Source organism: Hermetia illucens, chromosome 5, assembly GCF_905115235.1.
Source record: "Hermetia illucens chromosome 5, iHerIll2.2.curated.20191125, whole genome shotgun sequence".
Taxonomy (NCBI): Eukaryota; Metazoa; Arthropoda; class Insecta; order Diptera; family Stratiomyidae; genus Hermetia; species Hermetia illucens.
This window is the reverse complement of record NC_051853.1, coordinates 55,275,527-55,300,889: the sequence shown is the minus strand read 5'-3', so window position 1 is coordinate 55,300,889 and position 25,363 is coordinate 55,275,527. Positions and strand designations below refer to the sequence as shown.

Sequence of the window (25,363 nt, the reverse complement as noted above, 5' to 3'; positions counted from 1 at the left end):
ACCAGGTTCACACCACTCTTTAGCCTCCTGTTTTGATTCAGGATCATGGTGATAGATCGAAGTTTCATCCATAGTGATGAATTGTGCACACAGCTTTCTGAAACCTAATACTCCAGTCAAAATATTACTTACAATACCCAATGATATGCCTAGGGCTTCTACTAAATCTCTTTCAGTCATTCGACGATTTTCCAATACCAAATACTGTATTTTTTCTACGATTTCTGATGTTTTTGGCGTGCTCGACGTGGATCGTCTTCAAGGCTTGTACGACCACGTTAAATTTAGCAACCCATCTTTCTACTGTACTAATTGAAGGCGAAGAATCCTTAAACACTTTCAATATTCGTTCATAAATTTGCTTTGCTTTTAAACCTTCCAAAAATAAAAATTCAATCACTGCGCGATACTTGATTTTTTCCATTGTGAAAAATACTGCGCCACGTCGATACTAAATGACATGTAAACAAAGAATGAATTGATAGATTGAAATGAAACTTCACATGAAGAGTACACCAACATCACAAAAAAAATGTAGGGTAGTAACAACGCCAACTCTTATCGAACCGCAAAACTTATTGAACAATTTAGTATTTGAGTACCAGATCAGTAGAGGTGTGCGACACTATCTCCTTGATTCAGTTATGACCACATCGGGAAACTTCGCAACAGTTCAGCTTGCATTTTTATTTGGCATTTGTTGTTATCCATTGTGGCTTTTATTAACCCGAATCGTTTTGATAAGGTTTTTAGCTCGATCATTATTCTGTACGTAGCACTATGATTGACACTACGTAAGCCTAGCAGAAGTCATCGAGCAGTTTGTGCATATTTTTGTTATATTTCTATAATTCTTCAAGAACCTGTTTCACTGAAAATAACTGGTTAGATGTCGATGGTCCGGGCCTTTATAATGGCTGCACAACTATGAGATTCCTCTATAGTTTTCGCAACACAGACAGTCACATTTTTTGTACGGTAGACATGTAATACCTTTTCACCAATCGTCACATAGTTGTTCGATCGTCCAGATTCTAACCGTTACTTTGTGAATTCTACGGGTCAATTCTATTCTTTGGTTTTAAATCGAATAAGGCTTTTCCTATTTCGTGTAAAATTGAAATTTGATTCTGTTTAGGTCATATGGAACAATTTGTCGGCTTTAGGAGCTTTTAAAAATACTGAACTCATCTTGGCTTTGTCTGAGTTGCTTAGTTAATTGATGCTGCAATCTTGGTATCAACATAGGGTTTTTTGCGGTTTATAGCCTAGTATTATCTGTTTCAGGGGAAATTCACATAGATTACCAATGCAGATTACCAACGCAGTGCGTTTTCCTTTCTGAATTATATGCCGGCAAACCGGTCAATATCGTAGATGATTACTTTATCTGTACTTTATTCATTGAATATTGACTAAATGCTACTACGTCAGCGCAGCAGTTTTCATATTTTCTCGCTTTAAAGAATTCTTCGCAATAGCTTCGGCGTTTTCATATCGAAAATCCTTCCTATTTATGTGCAAACGCATCTGTCAACTAGGGAAAAAATCTTACAGAAATTATAGCGTGTGACGTCTTAAGTCAAGTCAAGAAATTTAAATCCCCCTCCCTCTTAAATCCCACTTTCAAACCCTCAGACCGGCCTGAGACAATTCTACCTGTAACTGGAAAATTGCAAAGGAATTGTATCTTAGTAAGCGTTTTGCAGAAGATAGATGACCCTAACACAAATCAAGTCACAGAAGAATTCTCCGCAGAATATTCAATCGGCCGGTTCGAATTTCGCTCAGTGGGAATCCGATATTTTGGCGAACTTCCCAAAAACCTACATCTAATTACCACCTAAGTAAAGACGCGAGCGAAGTATCTTGTGCACTTTACATTCGAACGCCGAACCAACCATATTGAAAATGATTCACTTCTAAATGTTGTGCAGAGTTCATCCGATGTAGAATTTCGTTTGTCGGAATTTCAGATCGAAATCTCCAAGGCATGTTCCTTGGTGTTCATTTTTCGACTTTCAGTGTATTTTAGTTTACTTTCTGATTAATAATGTCGTACTTTTGTTATTGTTTGAGCTACGAATATTAAATTTTTTTATCTCGCTTTTTTTTATCGCGTTATCTAAGACAGTCGTTACTTCAACTGTTCCTAGGTTCATTTCAGTTTTTCTCGGAGTATCAGTTGGCCATTAAGTGGATGGTGGACTTAGGCATTCTTAAACAAAATTTTAGTTTAGCCTCGGCCGGCTAAGGCCTACATTTTACAAGCCGGTTTTGTCTTCATTATAATTCATATGCATGTCGTGTTTTTGAATTAATGTTAGGAAGCAAATTCCAAACTGTAACCATTTCGGTCACGCTGGTCCCAGGGCAGAGGTTGGGCGGCGTCTGATGAGTTGCCTTTGCCCTGGACGAAACCGCTAGTCATACATTTTGCAACTTGTTTCCTTGCCCGAGGATTGAGGGTTTCGCTGACAACAACCGTTGCTTTCTAACTGGTCCGGTCCGCTATTGCGTGGATGGCGGACTTAGGAATCCCTTGATTCTCAAACAAAATTGTAGATATCATTTCAGTAAAAATGTTCCCCCCTCGCGGCGAACCATTTACCGAGTCATTTTTTCACATCTTTCGACAAACCAAAGCCCTGCTCAGCAAGTGTGTGATACATCGTTGCAAACAAGTGTTGATCGGAAGGAGCCAAGTCTGGTCAGTAAACCGCATGATGTAGAACTTTCCAGGGGAGTGTTTTTAAAGTATCACAAACCGATTCTACCTTATGTGATAGAGCATTGTCATGAAGGAAAATGACGTTGCGTTGCCATCTCAAGCTTTTGTGTAAAACAAAACCTTTTTAAAATCGGTCTACTGTCTGTCTGTGTTTCACATGCATTTTTCTCGGAGACGGTTATAGCGATTGACACCAAATTTGGTGGAAAGGTGGGAACTGTGAAGGCTCAAGTATACAGTGAGTTACATTTTTTTACGTCGAATATAAGGAGGAGTCCCCATACATGCAAAAGGGGGTGTACATGTGGGGTATCAAATGAAAGGTCTCGATTAGTACTTTCCGAAGCCGGTTTTAACTTTACCGTTTCTTTGAAATGTGGGGAATGCGGGGGGTCGAAAGTAATCATTTCTTTAAAGGACCCATTCTCAGAGACTACCCAACCGAAAAATCTGAAAAAATCAGGAGTCTGCCACTATATGGTGCCTAAGCTCCGAAATACCCTTCATACCGATATCTGCTCAAAAAAAATTAATCATAGTATATTAGTGTAATTTCCGGTAATTGGCTGCAGAACCCCTCTTAAGTTCATCCTAGCATCGCGAAATTGCGGCAATGTGGGTTATAATACACAGCATGATCCTTTCAAGTGGAAATCGCACTATTACTAACAAAGTTATAATATGTCAAATTTGTCACTTCATCTTCATAAAAGAAATACACACAACATTTTGTACCTGAAGCGTCCAGCTTCTCGTTTCCCGACTTGTTTGGTATTTTGGTTTCATTTCAAGCAGCGGGCGGTTAAAATCATTCGAGTGTTGTTAGTAGCGACTAGTATTGATCATTACGCCGAGCGTTAACAGGTTACAATAGACTATTCCCTTGCGATCCCACCGAACACAGTGCATCTTGGTCCTGCCAAAGCGATTTGAATAATCTGCTTTTGTCTACCTTTGACTTTTCCTGCTTAGGATCTATAAAAAGAATCCATTTCTTAATACCAGTAACGATTTCACATAAAAATTTTCCTTTCCTTTCGTTTGTATTGTACGAACAAAATTTCGCAGATTTTTTCTCGTCTCTCCATCTCTCTCTTGGTCAACTTATGTGGTACCCATCTGCGATCTTTTGAATCTTTCCCACCTTTCGTAAACGCTTCGAAACTGCTTGTTGACTTATATTTGATTGGTCTGCGACTCGTTGTTGTGTTTGGGAATCATCTTCGTCCAACAATGCCTGCATTTCCACATTTTTACAATTTTTTGATTTTTGTCGAACCAAAAATAATAACGCGAATGCTCTTTATTTGGTCTAAAATGCGAACTATTAAATCGAAGCACACAACACAATCCAAACAATTCTTCAGTTTATCACGCATGCGCTTTTGATACTTGCTGATGGCCTAACAAACTGGCATCAGGGCCAAATTTTTATATCACATACACATATCAGATCTGCATTTCATAATTGTACATCTGGTAAAATTTAAATTTATTAGGACCCCGAAATCCTTAAAAAAATACGTTTAGCTCTGGCCAAGCTTTGGCCCAAAGTGTGGGGGGATTTACGCGCAATATAATTCGTAGTCATGTCGCGTTCTGCAAATTATATAAAGGAGCACTTAACATCTGCGGGCCGCTTCAGTCATGCTGCTCCCAAGGCAGAGGTGAGGCATCGTCTGACGATTTACCGCTGCCCTGGTAAGAAACCGTAAAGCCGTCTTCGCTTAATATTTTTGAAGTTCGGGTGCTAAGCCCTAAGGAGGGGGGGGGGTTCATTGACCAAAAAAAGGGGGAGTAAGTTGCTCTCCATTTGGTCCGGTCCGTCATCAACTGGAACTCCGTAATCTTTAAAAAACTAAATTTATTTATTTATTCAATTTATCAATTGATGCACGTATTTGCTGTCGCTAGCTATGACCTTCGTCTACCTTTGCGGCAAATCTCAAATATTCTGCCTAAGGAACTCATCTTTTGCGGCCAAATTTTCGCTTCCTTAGAATTGAAGTGCTGTTGCGATAGTCAGTCTGTGCTGCATTTAATGAAATAAGTACCAAACAGAGGAACCTATGTCCATGTGCCATTTCAGTATTTCCAAAGTTTTGTGAGCCAGTTTGGTAAGATGCAAACGAATATCTTCTTGGGACAAAATCATTTTATCGTGTCTTTTCGTTTATTCTTCGCCTATTTCCTTTAATACCAAGTTATAATTCATTAGTTGTTGTTGCTGCAATTAAAATTCCGCCTAGTTTCGGCAGTTCATAATAAAAACTTATATTTCTGATCCCGCCAGATGGCCAGCGAAATTTTTTTTTAGGGTGGCTTGGAACAATAAAAGAAAATCTTATTCAAATACTTATTGTAAATTGAGTCCCGGAAATGAATTTTAGTTTTTTTAGAAATGTACGAATATACGAAATTAGGATACACAGCCAATTCCAGGGGGTTTTGTTGATCTTCTAACACATCCTAGATCATCACATTGATTTTCAGAACCTTCATTAAAATCAGCCAGTATTCAAAGCATGTATGGAATATGGGAATAACTCATTACACAATCTTAACAAAATTACGTTCGAATAATTGCCAAAATATGAACTAGTGACAAAGGGCTTCGTATCTCATTAAAAGACAGTTTCAATATGCGAAGCTAGCTAATGATTCGTAGTCCCTATTTTGTGTTAAACCAACGTTGCTAGGAAGACTCGTAATGCCATTTTCTGTTTCTTAGTAATAACCTGAAATCTGCAGTAGTTTGAACAGATAGTAATCGCAAACGATCGCAAACTTAAATAGTCAACGACAATGAGGTCCCTTGAAAGCATTCAAGTTCAAGTGAACATGCTGTACTAAAAAAAATGCATTTTCCTCACAAAAAAATATGAAAATTGCTTACAGCTTCATCCTGATTAGATACAGAGAGCATTCATGTGAACTTCGGAACATATCCTTTCATCATGCTCATTGTGTTCATCATGGAATATTCTAACTTTTATTGAGTCGTTGAGTACCTTCAAATGGAATACAGCGGGGCAAGCCAACGTTATCGGCTTTTTTGACTATGCGGCTTACAAAAATAACATTTAGTTTTAATTACAGCTTACTTAGTAAGGCAAACTATGTCATAAACATGGCCAATGATCAGCATATTCCATGAAAACTATTTGAAAATCCCTCAGGTGTATTCTTCTGCTATACATGAGGGCTGGACCTTGCTCCACTATGTATGTATGTATGACGGCTCAACTACCGTCCTTCCAAAATCTGCATCGGATTTTTCCAGTTTCGCTTGAAGATGGTTTGGCCTGAAGTGTGAACGATGTTGTTTAGTTATAAACAGTCTTGCGAGCGTTTTGATTTATATACTTACAGAAGCACTTTAGACTGTTTAATTCCTGGCTTGTCCAGTGTGATTATCCCGCCGTTCTTCCTTCTCCTTGAATCTCATGACTTATAAGTCCCTTTCCAATCTCATAAAAAGTTTCAAGCTCACAGATCAGCGTCCATGTTTTTCAATCCACTAACTTGTCTGCTCCTTCGTTATTGCCCCAATATGTCCCGGATCACAGAGTACCAGACTTTAATGTACAGGCCGAGCATATTAAATTTATGAAAGTACCTACCATACCTGTTTGGAGTTTAAGTAGTTGTTTTTGAGTACCTTGGGGTTGGTTGATTCTTAGTTAGAATTTCAATGTTCTGCTTCCTGCAGTTCTTTTGCAGAGTGAAGTGAGCACCTCGTTGTTCAAAGTTTTCTCCTTCCGGACCTGTTTCCTCCTCTGACCCCCTCTTACTTGATTATTAGCTTGGTTTAGATTACAGGTTTTAGCTATACTTCCCCAAACTTTCCTGTGCGGATCATTCGAGGTCCAAATCTTTTATTGAAGTTAAACTGCATTACCATGTTGTTTCTCGTCGTCAGTATTTCGGGATATTGCCTGGAAAGGATTAACTATTACCCTCAAACCTTCTGAAAATTACCCTATTTGCTTGTTCCGTATGGATTTGAGTCTATCGAACGGGGATCTCTAAAGATCTCGGCAATATTAACACAAGCTAGTCTTTTGATTTGATATTGCTCCTTGACTTTTGCACTAAGATTAGACCAAGTGCAGAATATACACATAGAAATATTTTTGAGGAGTAGCCTCACTATTTATCAGCAATGGATCTACAAATTATTAATGCATTTTGGAACATTGAGTAAAATTCTGAAAGAAGTGTGAGAGGTGTAGTGATTATTATATTTATTACTTTCCGAGTTGTTACAATCTCGGCAGATGCACTAAGTGGCAAGCATTTAGGCTCGGACCATCATACCTACTTAAATTATAAAAGGGCGCTGGTGGTAGTGCCCGGTTGTAGGTCAATGGGAGAATCCGTCGGGAACTCCCCGGAACATACAGCACGTATGCAGAATGGTTTTCTTCTGTATGGTTTGAACCAGAGTGTGTGAGAGTCCTAGGACATCAAGGGAAGCCGTGAGGGAGTTAGGTACCATATCTGTAGCTTATGGGAACTACAACCACCCGCTCGAGACGCCAAATTTCTTTGATTTCTCGAGCCAGTCGGTCATAGTTTACATTCTTCTCCACGTATTTCCGTTCGATGTTGCTATTATGGGGGATAATAACATCAATAATGTACCCGGAGCGTCCCGTCTTGTCAACTAACAGAACCTCAGGCTTGTGTGGAATATGGCGATCAGTTAGAACTTGCCGGTCCCAATACATACTGTAAGCAGAACTATCAAGTAGTAGAATGTCTTGTCTTTGTGAGTCCCGCCGACGTTCCAGACGAATTTTCTATGGTGGATCTCTTTGTTCACTCAAACCAATAAAGCGAATGCGAATCTTCTGACCGTGCAGTCTAGTCTGTCGTAGCTACACTACAATACACAAGTGATTGTAGTTGCAGCAGAGGCATATCAGCACACAGTCGAGATGCAATCTCATCATTGATCTGTGATAGAATTCTCGGAATTGCTGGAGATGCATAGAGCCTGGGAATACCTGGTCTATGTAAAGAATCTATTTCCGAGAATTCTATACACGCTCTTTGGAATTCGTGCCGAACCTTAGCGGAAACCTCAGCTGGACGGTGGAGAAGAGTGCGTCGGCGGGTACTGGAACTGTTGCCTGCAGTGCGGCGTGGTGTTGTTGATGCCGCTCGACGAATCTCTGGTGCAACAAGGACCGGTAAGATGTTGTAACCGCCTCCGCCGTTACTTCGTAGTAGGAGCAGATAATGTTGAGTTCATTACCTCAGTCCACTTCATCCACTGCCTACGCGCACCTGCTGAAGTGGTTGCCACAGATTGTGGCGAAAAGCTGCAGCAGGCGGAGCAATGCTCCTGGCCGTCGTGGCGCCTAGACGTCGAACCGCCCCACGACTAGCGGTTTCGACGCCATGCTGTCCACTACGGGAACCCGACCCAGTCACCAAGTCAAACGACTCCCGTGGGTTATCCGCACCAGACCTCAAGTTTCTCCTTCTTCTTATTAGATGGATTTGTATTTTAATCCTAACTGCCAGGTGTGGTGATAGCTTCCTCAATGAGTAATCCTCACCTTCTCCCTGAGATGCTGCCGTGGCGTACAGCCATTCAGACTGAAGCTATCCATCCCTCCTCCTTTCACAACCGGGCTTGGGATCGACTACGGCGGATTGTATTACGTAATCGACTCTACGTTATTTTATGAGGTGTAATAAGAAATAATTTTCTTTTCTATCAGTGGACATCAATTTTGTCCCTTTTAAACCCCTTGAGATGTAACGCACTAATATTGGTGTTTGAAGCATTTTGAAGTTGACTTTTCGGTATGGCGTTCGGCGGCTCTGTTTTTATTTTATCGGTAGTGGCTTCGGGTAAGAAAGAAGTCCTGTTGACTGAGGCAAGTCAATGGTTTTGTTTTTTTTTTAACGGAAACACGAACATGCAGTTAGGTGTCAGCGGGGACATTATTCCCATGAAGGTTTAGTCAAAATTCTGGGCATCTTCATCGTATTAAAAACTAAACGCTTCGTTTGAGGATCGAGTGAGTCCCTGTGCGCATCCAATTGATGACGAATCGGACCAGCTAGGAAGGAGCTTTCTCCCACGCTATTTTCGGCAAAGTAACCAATTTATTCTAAAATGAGGACTGATGGTTTCGAATAAAGTTTGAAATGATTAAGTTCGACTTTAATTATATCCTCTATTGTTTCTGAGAGACTGTCAATTTAGACATTTTTAGTTAGTTCCACAATATGAATAAATCTGAAGTTATATTTGAATGAATTGCCATACCTGGCAATTCTAATGTTCGCAACTCTTGTTTAAGCTTTGCATCTTAAAAAGTTCTTTTGAACTTGTCTTTTGACTTTCAGATATAATCAAAACAAAAAAAATTAAAAAACACAGAAACACATTTGATTCATTACGGATAAAAATTTATTGAAAACAAAATTTGCATGATTTGCACTGCTAATGCTTTTGGTGATGGTGTTATTGTATTGTATATAGCATGGGTGTTGGATGCTTGTAATTTGTGCTTGGTTCTAGTAATATTTTCTTGTATAATGTTGAAAGTTAATTATAGCCGAACCCAAGTAACAGTAATTTTCCATTAACAGATCAAAACAGAGTGCCACTGGCCATGGTACAAACGATGCGGAAATTGAAATCCGGATATATTAACGGAACTCGTGTTATGCTTGGGAATTTAGGAGACTTCCTAAATACTTCTGCTATAACAGATTTGAGTTTCCTGGGGAGTCAAGAAGACGGCTATCCAGACCGTTTGAATCCCGACGTGCAAATATATTTAGAAGAGCACTTATTGCGATCATTTAGCCATAAGAATATTTTGAATTTACGAACAGCAGGTCTAAGGCCAAGGCAATTAAGGCGTCGCATGTCTTGCAAAGGAGCTATTAAAAAGACAAGATCAATCAATATTGACCGTAAGGCTTCCAGTAGTTTTTTGTTTGTAATGTTGCTGAAGAATATTGATTTTAGCTGAAGCCGAACCTTTGGTGCTTGAGGGTAGATTCGATGAAAGACGACTGTCATCGGTCATTCCTCCTCCGTGGTTGCAACCGAATCAGTCAGCATTAGATAATACGTTCACCATGAACGCTTCGCCGACAGATGATAATCTTGGCAGCCAGTCGCCAACAGAAGAAATAACCATGCCTGTGCCAATGAGACATCTACATCAAGCACCAACTGATAGTAATGTGACAGCTTTCAATATTTAGGCTTGTTAGACTGAGTCGAAAATAATGTTATGCTTCGGAAATAAAATTCGCGAGAATATAAATAATTCTGTAGAGCCCAACCGAATATTACGACGAAAATAACAATATTTTCCATCCAGGCTAGCAATATTTGTTTATATTTATTTGTTGTTATTGCATTAGTTTGTTAATTTGTTTTTTCTTTCTTACATGTTATTTCTTTGGACCTTTTATTTTCTCCATGATTTCGTTTCTGAACGTGAAAACAAATATTTCTTTTTGAAAATACAAAGTACCAAAAATATTAATTCAAAGACATCGTCCTGATTCAAACTTTGCGGAAGCAGAAGTGGAAGAGCTCATTGCCATGTTGCGTGAAACAGAAAATTTGGAGGAGCAAGGCGATATTTTGCAGTATTTGGTGGACACACAAGGTCTTGATTTCAACACAGGTAATATTTTCATATTCTATGAAAAAAGAGATTTTCACAAAGATTCCATTGAGGTTTTACAATATTGACTTAACTGGCAAATTTACAGATTTTATTGAAAACTTATCTGTTTTGTTTTGATTTTATAATTTTTTCTATTAATTTGAAAGCAAGTTCTAATAAGCAATAATTTGTTTTGTGGAAATTGTATTTGTCATATTGGTGAACCGTGTTCAATGTATTGTCTTCTAGTTTAGGTTTCATATCAGATATGGGGCGAAAAAAATGGAAAAAGGCTGTTCATAACTTTTTTTGAAACTGTTGGTTTCAATACTTTTTTCTTTCCGCAGTGTGAATAAACTTTCATTGCAAGGAATCAAATAGATCAACATCCTGTCACCGTTATTTTTCGCCGAATCTTTCTTTTCGATTTTTCAACAATATTCCCCCACGAAGGGAGAGAAGAAGAAAATTTTTCCAAGCGATCTGCAAAGTCTCTCCACTTTTCGCTTGTATTTGTTGTAATCCTGTTAGGCAGCAGTTCAAAATTCAAAACTTCCATTAATGGGAGCGATTACTATTTTATTTCTCAAGCACCTGATGATATCCTGATTGATTTTGTTTATCTTTTCCAATAGTCAGTAACCGTTTCGTGAGCGAGTTATCTCCCATACAGTAACCAACCATGGACGATCAGGTACCCAAATCAGCTTTACTGTACCTGGTTCTATGTTCAAATATTGACTCCCTATTTCCGACAACACATAGTTTTAGTGCCATTGTTGCCTTTTGAGGCGAATGTCGGTTGCAACTCTCAGCAAAAAATCTTGTTTTGTAAGTTTTGGAAAAAGTAGCGAAAGAGCAGTAGACTAAAGTGATTATGTTTGTGTAGAGGAGAAGGGACATCGGATGTACTTTACTCAGATTCTTTGAAACCATACGACACACTTATAGAAAGTTTTATACTGATTAGGAGAAAGGGTGAGTTTCGCTTTGTTAATTCACTAAAAATTAATTCACTTTCATAGTGTCCTTCAAAGTGGAAGAAGATGTAAGAAAACCTTTCTCTGTAATTATTCTTGGTTTTTTATATAATCGTTGGCAGTTCCGTTAGAGTTTCTTTATATTGCTTTTACTGCACTGTATCTATTGTGCCTGGTGCGAGACTGATAGACATTTAAGCCTTGAATTTATTGCGGAATGTTGAATTTGGCGTGGAAAGAAATTGTGGCCTACAACTCCTCCCACCGTTGCCTTGTAGAAAAGACTGCTTAGTAGGCTATGATGTGGCCTTCTTGCAACAATTTAGGGAATGAATCGGGTCAACTTTGTCATCGAAATTGTCGCAGATCTAAAATTTGGAAAATATGTCCTTTTTTGGCGGTAGTTATTGGCAAGAGTACGTAATTCAAATGTGGCACTTACGCAATAAATTGACGGTGAACTCTAGGAAGACTGAACTAGTTTGTTCACTAGGAGCGTTAGGTCGGGGTAGTTATACGCAGCTAGTACAAAAAGAAGAGTATTTAGGAGTATAGTAAGCGTGGAAACATCATATTCAGAAACAATATCAGAAATCCTGCATATTGCTCTGAGGAGGGGGCTGGGGACTTTAACCACAATGGATTCATTGGATGTAGACATCCATAATAATACTCACTTTGATGTACGCATGCATCGTATGGCGGCCGGAACTGAACTTTGTTAACAGAAGGAAACTGCTGGGGCAGATTCAAAGGCTCGGTTGCTTAGGTATTATTGGAAAAGTGAAGACTACGCCGACCATGACAGTCGGAAAATATCCTAAATCTACCCCCATTCATTTGGTGGCGCAACTAAAAGTAGCTAAGGACACATATAGGCTTGATAACAGTGGCGCCTGAGAAGGCAATCAACCATACGCGGATGCGTGCATCTTCCTTTGAAAAACATCAGTCTCTGATGCTTGCCGATCATATCATTTCTAGGTTTGTCTTTTAGAAGACATACTGTGTCGTTATTACCAGAAGAGAAGAATGTTCGACGATTGACCACAGATTTTATTGGCAACAGAAAAATGTTTGCGACAAACCATTGGAATCTGTTCCGATAGTCGGGCAGTGTAATCAGTACTAAATAGCAATAACATTCAAGCCAGTTGGGGTGGGGGTTTTGTTAAAGTTTGACCGTCTGAACGAAGCATTGCTAGGGTGTGTGCCATGGCAATTGAATAATCCTGGGAACGAAGTGAAAGTGTCACTGAAAACGGGATATTGTTTCTTAAACTACCACATGGGAAAAATTGCGGATATACTTATGTGGATAATTTAAAGAAGAGGAGGAGACGGCCCTGCACGTGATATGCAGCTGCCTGGCCTCCATAGATCTTAGACAGAGATATCTCAGGCCTTTTTCAACAAAGAATCTGCGCATCTTTGCCTCTGGAAGGTGCTCTCAGATTCACAAAGGCTTGCGAACCGCAGGCGGTTGGTTATTAAATAGGCGATTTTAGGGGACAGTACAATGAACTTAACAAACGTCCTGAACGTTTGGAAGTGCGGCGCCTCCACACCAAACGAAGTTAAACCATCTGCAAAAGTGAGGTTTCCGCTTATTTTGTAACAAGGGTAACAAATATCTCCTTCCAAGATTTGTTAACGATTATACTCACAGGGAGGCGTATGTGATTTGTTCAGTTGGAAACGTCCAGGAAGATCATCGAGACTAGACTTAATTTTAGTGTCAAATTTAACAATGACGAACTCAATGAAGAAAAGGTTAATGCAAGCGATACGAGCTAGCTGGCATTTAAATGGAATGGGATACACCGCGATGTTATGGAGAAACACAAGTGTTAAAATAGGCATCAGTTTGGTTTCCGGAAACATACTTTTTTCTTTCTGCATGTTTAAGATATATCCTTTTTTGGATCTCTGTGGAAAATCAAATTGAATAAAGCGTGATGTGGGGCATAGCGCGTCAAGGACGCCTTCGCGCGGTCGCTGTTCGCTCCTGGCAACGTGAAGCTTACATCCTTACTCTAATGTTCCGCGTACGTAGGTCCAGGGAACTTAATTCGCCGGCCATCCTTTCTTAATGTGTGACCTGTCAACTCCCACTTCCACGAAGTTCTTCATTTGTTGTGTTTTCGTGTTTCAGAAACATCATAAACTTAATGTCGATGTTCAGGTAGTTATATTTTCAGATTTAGGACAAAACGGTGAAAGCGGGTGTAGCGTTGTCGAGCGACGCAAAATTCTGTGTCGCCGTTGTTAGAAGTAATGCTACTTAGATTGAGTGTGTTGTGCTCATTGTGCTCAACCCCAGTCGTAACTATCAACAGAGCTCTCAGCTCACGATCATGAATTCGCTTCCGTTTTTCCGCACTTAGACAGGTTCTATAACGTGCTTTTGGGACGTAACCGATAACTTCATATTCTCCCGAAATAAAGAGTTAATTGCGGTCCAGTGCTCAATGTTATTTTCGGGCGGGGTAATCATAGTTTGTATCGTAGGTGCAGAAAGAAACTAATAAATTTACTGCTGATCGTAATGTGGCCGATCTGATTAGATGTTTGCTAACGGTCAGTCGAAACCCAGCTAACTTTACGACTGGTTCTGTGCTGCCGATGACCAGATCGTAAAAGCTGCAAAAATCTGCAAATCTTATACCATTGTTGTTACTGTCTCCAAGACCATACCTCCCCACCGCGTGGCCCAGCAAGTTGTTATCAGAGCTTGTCATTTAGATTATCCCTCAAGATCACAATGTCAAATTTAGGAAACCTCTCCCGACCATTGCATTTCTCGGAAATACTTTTTTAAGCTCCATTTTTGTGCTTTTAGCTTTCCAAATTTCTTAAAGAATTTTGCAAATTTAATAATTTGAAAAACGACTAACTTTTTACGTTTTCCAAAGAATAGGAACGCGGAAGGTCTACCTAAAAATAGGCGGGGGTCAGCTAGTTTTGATCGGTTGCGCCATTTAGCTCTGTCGAAGGCCTGATCTGGATGGAATCACGAGGCTCCCAAATCACTATCCAGTGTATCAAGTCATCGTTGCTTCTGCTGGCCCTTTGATCGTTTCCCATCGATTTGATGTTTAGACCAATCTTCAAAAGTGAGTTCTCGTCAGCGCGAATTACCTGAAAATACAATCGAAAATTACTCACTCGCAATTTTCCCACGAGCAGTGCAACCCCTATCGATCGCGAATATCTTCGTTTTGGGTGTGATCATGCTGTGCATCTTCGACTTCATTACCGTTAGGCGCCGTTCATTGTGCTTGATAATCGGCCAATACTTAAAGCCATAGAGGGCGGCAGAGTGGGTAATACTGTGGCAAATTTTGAATTTGAGACGTTCGTTGATATGTTGATCATAACGCAGCTTCATCCAAGTTGCGCTGGTGCGTTAAGCAATTTCACGCCGCATAGTGATGACCTTTGTTTTCGACTTAAACCGTTCTACACCAAATCATTTTTTGGGGTTTTGTATAGAAGTCAAACCTGATTAAAATCGGTTTACAGACGATTTGTTCGCTTTTTACCTTTGTCGGTCTGTCTGTTTTTTTTATGTAGAGATGGAAAGCATCGAAGGCCGCAGTGTGGAACTTTAACCCACTAAAATCACCTCTCCTCACTCGCTATGCCCCACGGAAATATCTAGAGACATTACATCGTGGGGCAGGTTAAAGACTTATCGGTTTACTCCTACGGTGAGAATTGTTCACTCCCTGTTGCTTTTTCGCAAACGCTCTAGTCTTCGAAGCTCCTTCTAAATACAGCTTATGGTGCCACTAAATGCAACATCCTTCTCCTTTATATTGGAAATTTCCGTTGGCGCGTAGAACTGTACAATTGTAAAGCCTCTTAACCTGGATAGGAATGTGGCAGTCAATATCCTGTCATAAAAATGCGCCTTTCGATAGTCGTCAGCAACAGTCCAACATCCGATTTGTGTAGAGAGTATAAAAAGATAGTGTCGCAAGAGCGAGGGAAGTCTCTTAAGTTTCACTATCTTATTTCGCTTAGGCTTAGGATGTTCATTCTATATTTCCGAAATTTTCACTCAAGTTTTGACTATTTCCCCTGAAAATTTATGTGGATCAATTGCTTTTGCTTCACTTTTTCTCTTCTTGGATTTACAGTTACTGTTGGGAGAATGAGGAGGACATCACTTATACTTTCGATTCATTCGTACCTTATGCTGCACTCTTCTGTATTTATTCACCAAAGCATTCAATTCCCGTCCTCGGGGGTCTTTTAACGATATCGACTATCTACCCTTCTACTGCTTCTACCCTGTTTTTCGTAATTTAAGTATCGTTTTTGGAACGGTTTTGGGGGACCAGTGATTTTTGTACTTCTGTATGCAGTTAGGTATGTCTTGGCAGACCAAATGGGACCTTGGTCTACAATCTTTTTCACTTTATTTTCCATGATGTTTTGCGGAGAGTATTTTCTTGTGTTTTCTACGCTGAAAATCAAAGTCAAAGTGCAAAGCTAGTTTTCTGGTTAATTTGTGCGCTTTCCTCCAAGCGAAGGACAAATCATTTCAAAAACCATTTTTAGGTGCGTGTTTTTTCTCCCGTTTTGGTCTGCTGTTATTTCAGTGTCTTTCTTTATAGGATATGGTTTCAAAGTGCATAGCTTTGCCAAAGAATTGGCGTTCCAACGATTGAATAGACAAAAACTCAGGGAGTTTTGACGTCGGTTTTTTGCTCGTAGGATGGGGTTACTTTTTGCTCTTAGAAGTCATTCTAACTCCTCGAAAATATCCCCTGAGGTTTGACGGAAATATTCAAATACAAATTTCTGCTGGCCCTTTGTAAACCATTTTGATCATTGGGTGAGCGTCGATTTTCTTTCCTATTCAGATTATTTTTTGACGTAATGTACTATATTCCTGTTTTGTTTTATGAAGTAACAACAGCCTGCGCCGCTTTCTAAGTAAATAATTTATGCATTTAATCTTTTAAGAAATAAGAATTCATAGAGTTTATCGGGGATTGGACCCAAGATTTTTTTTTTAAGTTCGGAAACAATAATATTTTCAACCTAGAAATAAGGTCCAACTGCTGAATTCAACAATCCATTTGCTCCGTAGAGTAATGAAGAGATAGTAGAATGGTTTGGGAGCAATTCCATATTTTACACATTTGAATCACAACATAAAACAGAATCTTTCGTAATCACAATAAAGTACCAAAAAAGTGATAATCTTTGCATGAACATCGACAAAACTAAATATTTTCTCATTATATGTTTGTTAATTATGCAGCTGCAGTTGGAACTAAAAACAAATCCAAGGGTAAGTTTAATAAATTGACAATGTAGACAATCATATCGGGAATCTGTGTATGTATCTTGTAACTAACAGGGCTCATGAATGAAAGAGGAAAACATTTGTTTGTTATGATTTCATGTCAACAGTTATTCTAAGAAACATTATAGATTCAAAATTATTCCCCTACACTCTATTTGGATAAGTCTGCTTGTCTATCTTACATGGACACTTTAGTTGTAGGGATAGCTAAAAAGATCTTGATATAAGATATAATCTTAATTGAATGTTTTAACATATTTTAATCAATGCTTTTTAACATTTCTCTTCTTCAAAAACAAACATAAATACGCTCGACAATGCATTGCGAATAAATCATAATCATCGCTTGAAATAATATATTTATTACTATAATAAATGGGTCTGGAATATGATATACTGACGGCATAACCTAATACTACTATTGCACAAAACCTTGCATTGTGGCATACAATTAACATGGATACAATGGCTTCGCAAATCTATGAAATATATAACCAGAAATCGCATTGTCAGGCAATGATGATGCTAAACCCAAGCAAGAGGATAAAGATAAAGTAAATGACAGTAGTTCTTCTCAATCTGAAGGAATGCTCGATGAAGGTCGTGTGGTTACAGTAAGAACCCTTCTTAAGGGCCTTTATGAGAAAGCATGTCAACAAAAACTATGGGGTCTGGTACGTCATACCGCTGGCATGTTAGGCAAGCGTGTGGAGGATTTGGCGAAAGCTATCACAGATTTGTTGGTTAGACAAAAACAGGTTAGCATTTAAGGTAAATATGATTTTAATATTCAATAAAACATATTTTTACGATCCAGGTGACAGTTGGCATGCCACCGAATAACGAGTTTACGATTACGGCACCATTGCCAGAAGCCGATCTGCGACAAGTTATACACGAGGTGAGTATGATTTTTTAAGTAAACATCATTAGCTATGCTTCCACAAATATTGAAATGCATATATAATAGGAAAATAGTACATTAACATAGCTTATCGCAGAGTGATTGAGCACTTCCTGCCTGCTATAAAGTTGGATTACGAGGGAGATGGCTGGTCGCAATGACTGATGGCATTTATATCCACCTTAACCCAGCCGGAATTTTTGTTGAGGTGCTTGAGGGAACATAGATAGCCACTCTATTGAATTCCTCTATTTCCCAGAGAGAAAATAAAAAAAATAAGGAATAAACTCATCGATTACTATATAACTTTGGGGGGTCTCTTGAAATGCGCAGGACTTCCTCGAGATCTTTCTTTTTCTTTAGCTTGTCCTGTTCGGTTGCGAGCTCATTTCGTCTAGACCGGATTTGCTCGTTTTCTCGGTCATAAACTTGTTTGGGTGGAGTCGACAGCCTCTCAAATCATCAAAGGTATCTAGCCATCGCTGCTTCAGTCGGTCTTTAGGTAGTTTTTCATTGAATTCAATGTTCAGGTTAATCTTGGTTAGTGAGTTCTCGGCAGTAGGAATTATATGACCATACCATCGAAGATGCCTATCTCGCAATTTATCCACGATGGAAGCAATCTTTTTTTTTTCATGCGGCTAAGTATTATCTAAGCTATCAGGGAGGCATCACGTTCTGATTACTGGTATTATAAAGATTGGATAATGTTAATAAAACGAATGCGTAGATTCCAGAAAGAAATATATGCTAGTGTCCAGCCGCAATGGATGTCAGTTGTCTTTTTGGGGGTGGAAATCTTTAAAAGAGACTGCCCTCTCCATGTCAGTGTGTTGGCTACTAAAACCAACCCCTTCTCCCACTTCCTCTTATGCTTTGTAGACCTACCATAAGATACTACCTGTTTGGACGGAGTTAGCTAACTGTAGATCTTTTTCTTTAGTTCGCTGCCGTCGTAACCCCGTTTTGTTGATTTTGTGTCGGATAGGTTTTCAGGAATTTCATCGGAGTTTGAACAATCAAAAGATGTGTCTAAATTGAACCTGTACCTATAGAGGCAAGATCCTCTATGCCAGTGTGCAACTGGATAAAATTATAATTGGTTCCCCTGAGTTTTTAACGGTTTGTTTGCCTGTTTATCACATCTAGAATTGATTACCACTCTGTATATGGAATTTGTTACGATGGTGGGAACTGTGAATTGCCGCGCATGCAGTGAGTAATATCTTTCTATGTTGAATTTAAAGGGAGTGTCATGTGGGGTATTAAATGAAAGGTTTCGATTGGTACTTTCGGAAGAATCTTGAGTTTTCCGTAAATCTTCCATGCAACTCGCTCGAGGAAATCTTGAGCTTTCCGCAAGGCTTCAATGCAATTCGATTCGTCAAACCTTTTCTTCAGGAGTACAGCTTGGTAGCGATAAATATGGTTTCGATCGGACCACGCTTCTAGATAAAACGCAGAAGGAAATCAATCATAAAATTTTATTTGATTTTAGAATGTAAATAACTTTATTACATAAAAAATGGAAAGTTTGTGTATACTCCCTTTCTTAAAATTGACATCTCACTAATTCATTTTTCAAATTCAATTATTCTTTTTTCAAATCACGGCCTGCTCCGTCTCGGAGAACACTGTCAATCGAATCAACCCCGCTGCGCCACAGTGCTTTCCAAACTTGAGAGCTCTGCCATTTGATGCAAAAGAGGGAACGTGGGGGACCGATTCTGAGGAGCTAATCAACTAGAAAATCTAAAAAAAAAATCACGAAACTGCTACTATGTGGTGTATATATCCTCCACACCGATATCTGCTCAAATAATGTAAATATGTAGTAGACAGGCCGACCTAGAAACTGCATACAATGTCGTTACAAACATGATGATCGGATTGAGTCACAAGCCTCGGAGAAATGCTAGGACGTCCATCACAGTCGACGCGGTAGGACGGGTCCCGGTCCTGTCGAGAAATGGGCAAGGGTTCTTGACGTATGGACGGCATCAGGACGTAAGCAAGTTAGTCCGGACAAAACGAACAAAGCAAATACATGTCTGCGCGCTGAATGTTGGTACCCTAACTGGAAAGACTGAGGAACTCGCAAGAGCCCTTTGGAAAAGGCGCATTAATATCTGCGCTCTGCAAGAAACCCGATGGTTTGGTGCCAAAAGCTGCGACATTGAACGCGAACGCGGTAAAAATGACTACAAACTTCTCTATTTTGTTAACCCACACACTCAATAGGGTGTTGGCTTTGCCATCTCAGAGGGTTTTCGTGATGCCATTAAAGAAGCGGAACGATTTGATGATCGGCTGATGAAGCTCATCATTATATCAGCTGATCGCACTATTCACTTCTTCACCGCGTACGCACCATAGACAGGTCGACCTGATGCCGAAAAAGATGCTTTCTGGCAACTTCTCGTTGAAAAGACTTTTCACGCGCTTGCTGACGACTATATTATTATTGCCGGCGACCTTAATGGTCATGTGGATGAAAAGGCAGACGGTAACAGGTGCCAAGGGGAAAGGGATTTGGAGCGCGCAATGAGGATGGCGAGCGTATAATCGATTTTGCAGACACGCATGACCTTGTACTTATGAATACATGGTTCATCAAACGATTGTCTCATCTTCCTACATTTTATAGTGGGAACAGCAAAACGCAAATCGACTATAACCTCATAAGACCCCGACATTTTACCACTGTCACTGATTGCAAAGTCGTTCCGCACCTCAACATCGGCCGCTGATTGCCGTCCTGCGAATTAAGCCACCGATAAAACAGTGTGAGGAACGCACTGGCCCGCGGCGCATTAAATGGTGACGATTTCATGAGAAGAAAGAAGAAACGATCTCACTCATACGATTGCCGACCATTACGAATGTGGAAGAATCATGGAACCAAATGAAAGACACGATCCACAAAGCGGCCTTTGCAACCGTCGGGGTCACCAAGCCGGGTAAACGGTACATAAACCGAGATACTTGGCTTTGGAATGATGATATTGAAATGAAGGTCCGTGAAAAGAAACGCCTCTACCACAAATTTCTCGACGATAAAACACCGGCCAATTGGCAAATTTATAAGAATGCCAACCGGAAAGCAAAGAAAGCGATCGCTGTCATCCGAGCGAACCATTACAAAAATCTTTACGATAAACTGGACACTTGGGATGGCGAGAGAGATCTGTATCGACTTGCTAAAAGCCGTAAAGAACGTACACAGGATATCGAACACTTCTGTTGCGTTAATGACAAGAACGGTACTTTGCTTTCCAACCATCGAGCCGCAACGGATAGATGGCGAGAATATTTCGAGCAGATTTCAACTGAAGAATTTGCTCATGCTCCACTTCTAATTATATTAGATCAAAGTTGTTGGTTCTGTGTGAATTTGCTGCAAGACTGAATGTCATTATCACGCTGAAATGAATAGTCTGACAAGTCTGACTTAATATACGCATATCGATTACGAGCTGGGTATAAATGTCATGTTCTATATACGAAATTCATAAAACCTTTCATGCCCGAAGGGTCCAGCTTCTGATTTCCCGACTTGTTTGAATGTTCCCATCGCCGCTGCCATCTGCTTGTAGATCTCTCCCTTTCAGTGCTTTTTGCTGGGATAAAACAGAGATGGGCTTTACATTTATATATTTATCAACATTATTCCCGAGATGAATAATGCTACATCACCTCAGACGATCCTGAAGGCGGAAAACACATACCACTTGGGTCCATCACTGGTTGTCACACCAGAACCTCCTTTTGCTAAATAAACACCGGCAATAGTAGTGAGATAACAGGGCGTATCAACTGTCGCCAGGGAGTATTTACTAGCACGTCATGCCGGAGACAATTTTCTTTCATATGTTGACTATGCACAGAAATTGCACGACACATGACAGATTTGTCGGAAAGAAGATTTTTGTTGTCTTGGTTGCGCTTTGTGCTGTGAATGTTATTTGGCGGAATCAATGGTGGATCTGGCTTTCCGAAATCCATACTACCGATCTATTGTTTATTACTCGCTCTGACATCACCATAGTGCCTAAACAAAATGTAATACGGGAAATATGTCCTTCGTCAGGCATCCTTCGAACAAATCAGCGAACATGCCCGGTCTAGACTCCCGGAGAGTTTATAGGCTTCATTTATTATAACGTATTCTAGTGCAGATTTCCAAATGCCCTTCTCTTGTTACGGCGAGAATGACCGTCATACCCACAGGTCGCTACTACGCCTCTTCTGCTGCGGGAATAATCCTCGAAAATTTGTCAGCAGGTGCGTGGGACACACGAATTGTCCAATTACACCTCTATAGGCGTTTCCCCAAGAGTCTAAGTCGGTTTCTGAACGAAATTCCTTAATACTTTCCATCTTGTCCCAGTAGATAGTGAGCTAGTCGTTGTTACTTAACGCTCACTATTCCATCAGTCCTTCTGTTGGGGAATGTGTACCACGTTGATAGTGTCGCATACTTTTGCAATGCATTCCGTTACCTGGAGAGTTTCGTGGAGATGTTTGCCTTATTAGGCTGGGCTAGCTACAGGTTTGTTCATCCAATGCTATTACAAAACAACTTGATGTCCTTTTCGGGTTGAGCTATGCGAGTTTCCGGTGCTGTGGTGCTCTCGACAGCCAAAGATGAATTCTCGTTGACTTAACAAGACATACCACGCCCAGGAAGCGCTGATAGAATTCACTTGTCGAAATCAACGAGACCCTTCCTTTCGATAGATGTTCAAATAAATTTTGTTGGTCAGTATTATGTCTAACTGTGCAAAATTGCGCTCTCCTAAATTAATTTCCCTACTTCTTCACTCGAGGATGAACGCTTTGAAGCATTGGTAACAATCTTTGGACCTCGCCCCTTGCCTCCAGAACCAAGTTGTCAAGCGTGCCCTCGAGTTCAGGCAGAGACTTGACCGTGTGCAGTAGCTCTATACACTGCTTATCTGTGCCCACATAAAGCCACGGCTAACTGATACAATTTGGTATGGCGCATCTGTGACCCACACGTTACCGCCAAGGTTGCTGCAGCATTCGTAAGTGGCATGTGCAAGCAGAATTCTGGACACGTTTGCTTGCTTTATTTGAATAAATTTCATTTGCTCTTCGCAGTCAATGTATGTTTTCTATTCACTCCTTTTTAGAATATAGGGCATCCACACAGTCACGCACTTAATGATATGCAGGCGATAAGCTTACAGCTGCAAGAAGGTAGCACAAAGGCTTGTGAACGCCTTCCATGCTGAACCCTAAGGCAACGAGATCTAGATGCTGGCGCTCAACCATTTCGACTACCGCACCGTGCAGTTCATGCCTTTCTAAATTCCGGGCATTTGTTACTTCAGAGAATTTGTCTGTTACCCATCCTTTCTTTCACCCGAACAATATTCATTTTGGTTCTCTGTGGCCCATTTGGGAAATATGACTTTTCTTTCCACAACTTCTGCATCGCTCGGAACTATCAATACCATTGACGCATGCCTTTGCGAAGTGTAATTTTCTTCTATATTTGTAATTATTTTACCAAAGAAAAAGTCCAACGCAATTTCACTTGATCCCTGTTCTTTCAAAAGAATTTCTCTCGCGTGGATTCTCCTAGCCGACTCCACTCCCATAATCTCAATTATTTAAAATTTCGCAGAACTTTCCTCGGTATGTGTTTTCTCTTTAGACTTGCTACTGGTCTGATGGAGTGCTTCACCTCTGCTGATATCACATACGACTTTGTAAAGCACGCACAACCCCGAAACTTTCGAAATGCCTTTCACGGAGCTCCACCTTTATTTCCACCCACCGATTTCAGGGTTTTGTCGGTGCTATAACAGACGTTCTTTAGTTTTAACAGTAGGTGAAGGTTTCTTCTTTCTCTTCCTTCTGCAGGCAATATATAATTGGAGTATCTCTGTTTATCGTCCTTTAATAAATAAATAAACCGAAAAGCCATTCCATTCCTCCTAGGTCTTTGGGTCGGAATCAGCTTTGATCATTTTTAAAATCTCCGCGAACGACAGACTGTAAATTGTATTTCCCGTCTGATTGAAGCTTTGTGTAGGGGTGCACGTTTCAGTTATAAGCAATAATTCTGGCATCTCGCATTAGATTTATCATTTCTATTATTTAACCCTTCATAGAAAAGTAGGAGATACATATATGAATGCATGAAATAACAGATTCTGATTCCCGAAACACATGAATGAATATTTAAATCATTTCTTTTCTTGTATTTGTATAGTAAAAGAATAAATTGCACCCATCATATGTATCAATTTTTTATTGTGATATACTATACATCAATAAATTCCAGGCTTACGGTGACGATGAGAGTACAGCAATGTTAACACAAGAACTAATGGTGTACTTGGCCATGTTCATTCGAACTGAACCGCAACTCTTTCACGAAATGTTACGTCTCCGTGTTGGCTTAATCATCCAAGTTATGGCCAAAGAGCTGTCAAGAACTCTGAACTGCGATGGAGAACAAGCTTCTGAGCATCTATTAAACTTGTCGCCATTCGAAATGAAAAATCTTTTGTATCATATTTTGAGTGGCAAGGAGTTTGCCGTTAGTAGTGGTAAGTATTTTGAGGTGTGAAAGGTGCCAAATATAATGTTATAATCATCTTTTAAACTCTTGCAGTGGCTCGCGGAAATTTCTCAATTATAAGTTGCAAATCCAGTCGAGTCAGCAAAAAGAGTCAAATTGGTTTGGGTGATCCGGATAAAGATGCTATTCCTACCACTGATGATAGACAAGGCCAATGGATTCGTCGCAGACGTTTGGACGGTGCTTTGAATCGTGTACCACGCGATTTCTACTCACGTGTCTGGACGGTTTTAGAAAGGGTGAGTTTCATTAAAAACATTCCTTAAAAGTTGATGTTGTTTAGGCTCAAAGACGAAAAACAAGATGTAGACATTTTTTCTTGTATTCACCCCGTTCAGGCAGTTATTTAGGCTAATTAGTTCTTTACGTTTACAGTGCCAAGGACTTGCTATCGAAGGTCGTGTTTTACCTCAGAGTCTGACTCAAGAAATGACACCGGGTGAATTGAAGTTCGCTCTTGAAGTGGAAACTGCTCTCAATACAATCCCACAGCCCGAATATCGACAATTAGTTGTAGAAGCGTTGATGGTATTGACGCTTATAACAGAACACAATATGGTCCCATGGTTAGGTGAAATAATCTACGTTGAACATTTAGTTCATAAGGCCAATCAACTTTTCTTGGAGGACCAACGTAAGGTCCAGGGAGATGCCACCCTCTGTTGTGCCAAATCAAAAGATGGAAAAGACACCACGCCGTCCGGTATGTTGTTGTGTGGCGGTGCTGCGTACATTTGCCAACATTTATATGACAGGTAAATTGTCTAGAGAATATTTACTCTTTGAAATAATTTCAAATGCGGTCTATTGTCTGATTGCAGTGCTCCAAGCGGTAGTTTTGGAACCATGACGTACATGGCACGGGCTGTTGCTATGGTCCTCGATTGTGTACCGAAGCAAGGCGAGATGGATTGTTCAATTAGTTAGACATTTTTGAACATGCACAATTTTTCTCTGTTATTGCGTTTGGAAATATTGTAGTTGCAATACTTTTTGGTTCTCTAATATTTACACTATGAAAGGCAAGTATCTCTAATCAACTAGCTGACAGTATGATCTAATAATTTATAAAAGAAATGAATTATTCTGTTCCTATTTAAAAATGGTATAATTGGTTTTCAATATAGTTATAAATATACAATTCAGAAATATAA

The 25,363-nt window shown here is 39.9% G+C and overlaps 1 protein-coding gene across 7 annotated transcripts in view; it reads left to right on the top strand.

Moving 5' to 3' along the window:
* Nucleotides 1-25,363, top strand: part of LOC119658463 (probable phosphorylase b kinase regulatory subunit alpha) — a 41,945-nt gene extending 16,582 nt beyond the window's left edge. For 2 of the 7 annotated variants that reach the window (XM_038065868.1, XM_038065867.1), the window contains exons 7-16: nt 9,347-9,676; nt 9,732-9,947; nt 10,246-10,404; nt 16,645-16,674; nt 17,188-17,447; nt 17,507-17,590; nt 23,910-24,177; nt 24,243-24,448; nt 24,585-24,964; nt 25,031-25,363. In XM_038065868.1, coding sequence (XP_037921796.1) covers nt 9,347-9,676; nt 9,732-9,947; nt 10,246-10,404; nt 16,645-16,674; nt 17,188-17,447; nt 17,507-17,590; nt 23,910-24,177; nt 24,243-24,448; nt 24,585-24,964; nt 25,031-25,136 — 2,039 coding nt within the window. In that variant the 3' untranslated portion in view covers nt 25,137-25,363. The remainder of the gene's footprint in view (nt 1-9,346; nt 9,677-9,731; nt 9,948-10,245; nt 10,405-16,644; nt 16,675-17,187; nt 17,448-17,506; nt 17,591-23,909; nt 24,178-24,242; nt 24,449-24,584; nt 24,965-25,030) is intronic. The other 5 variants (XM_038065874.1, XM_038065873.1, XM_038065871.1 and 2 more) reach the window with 4 other exon arrangements.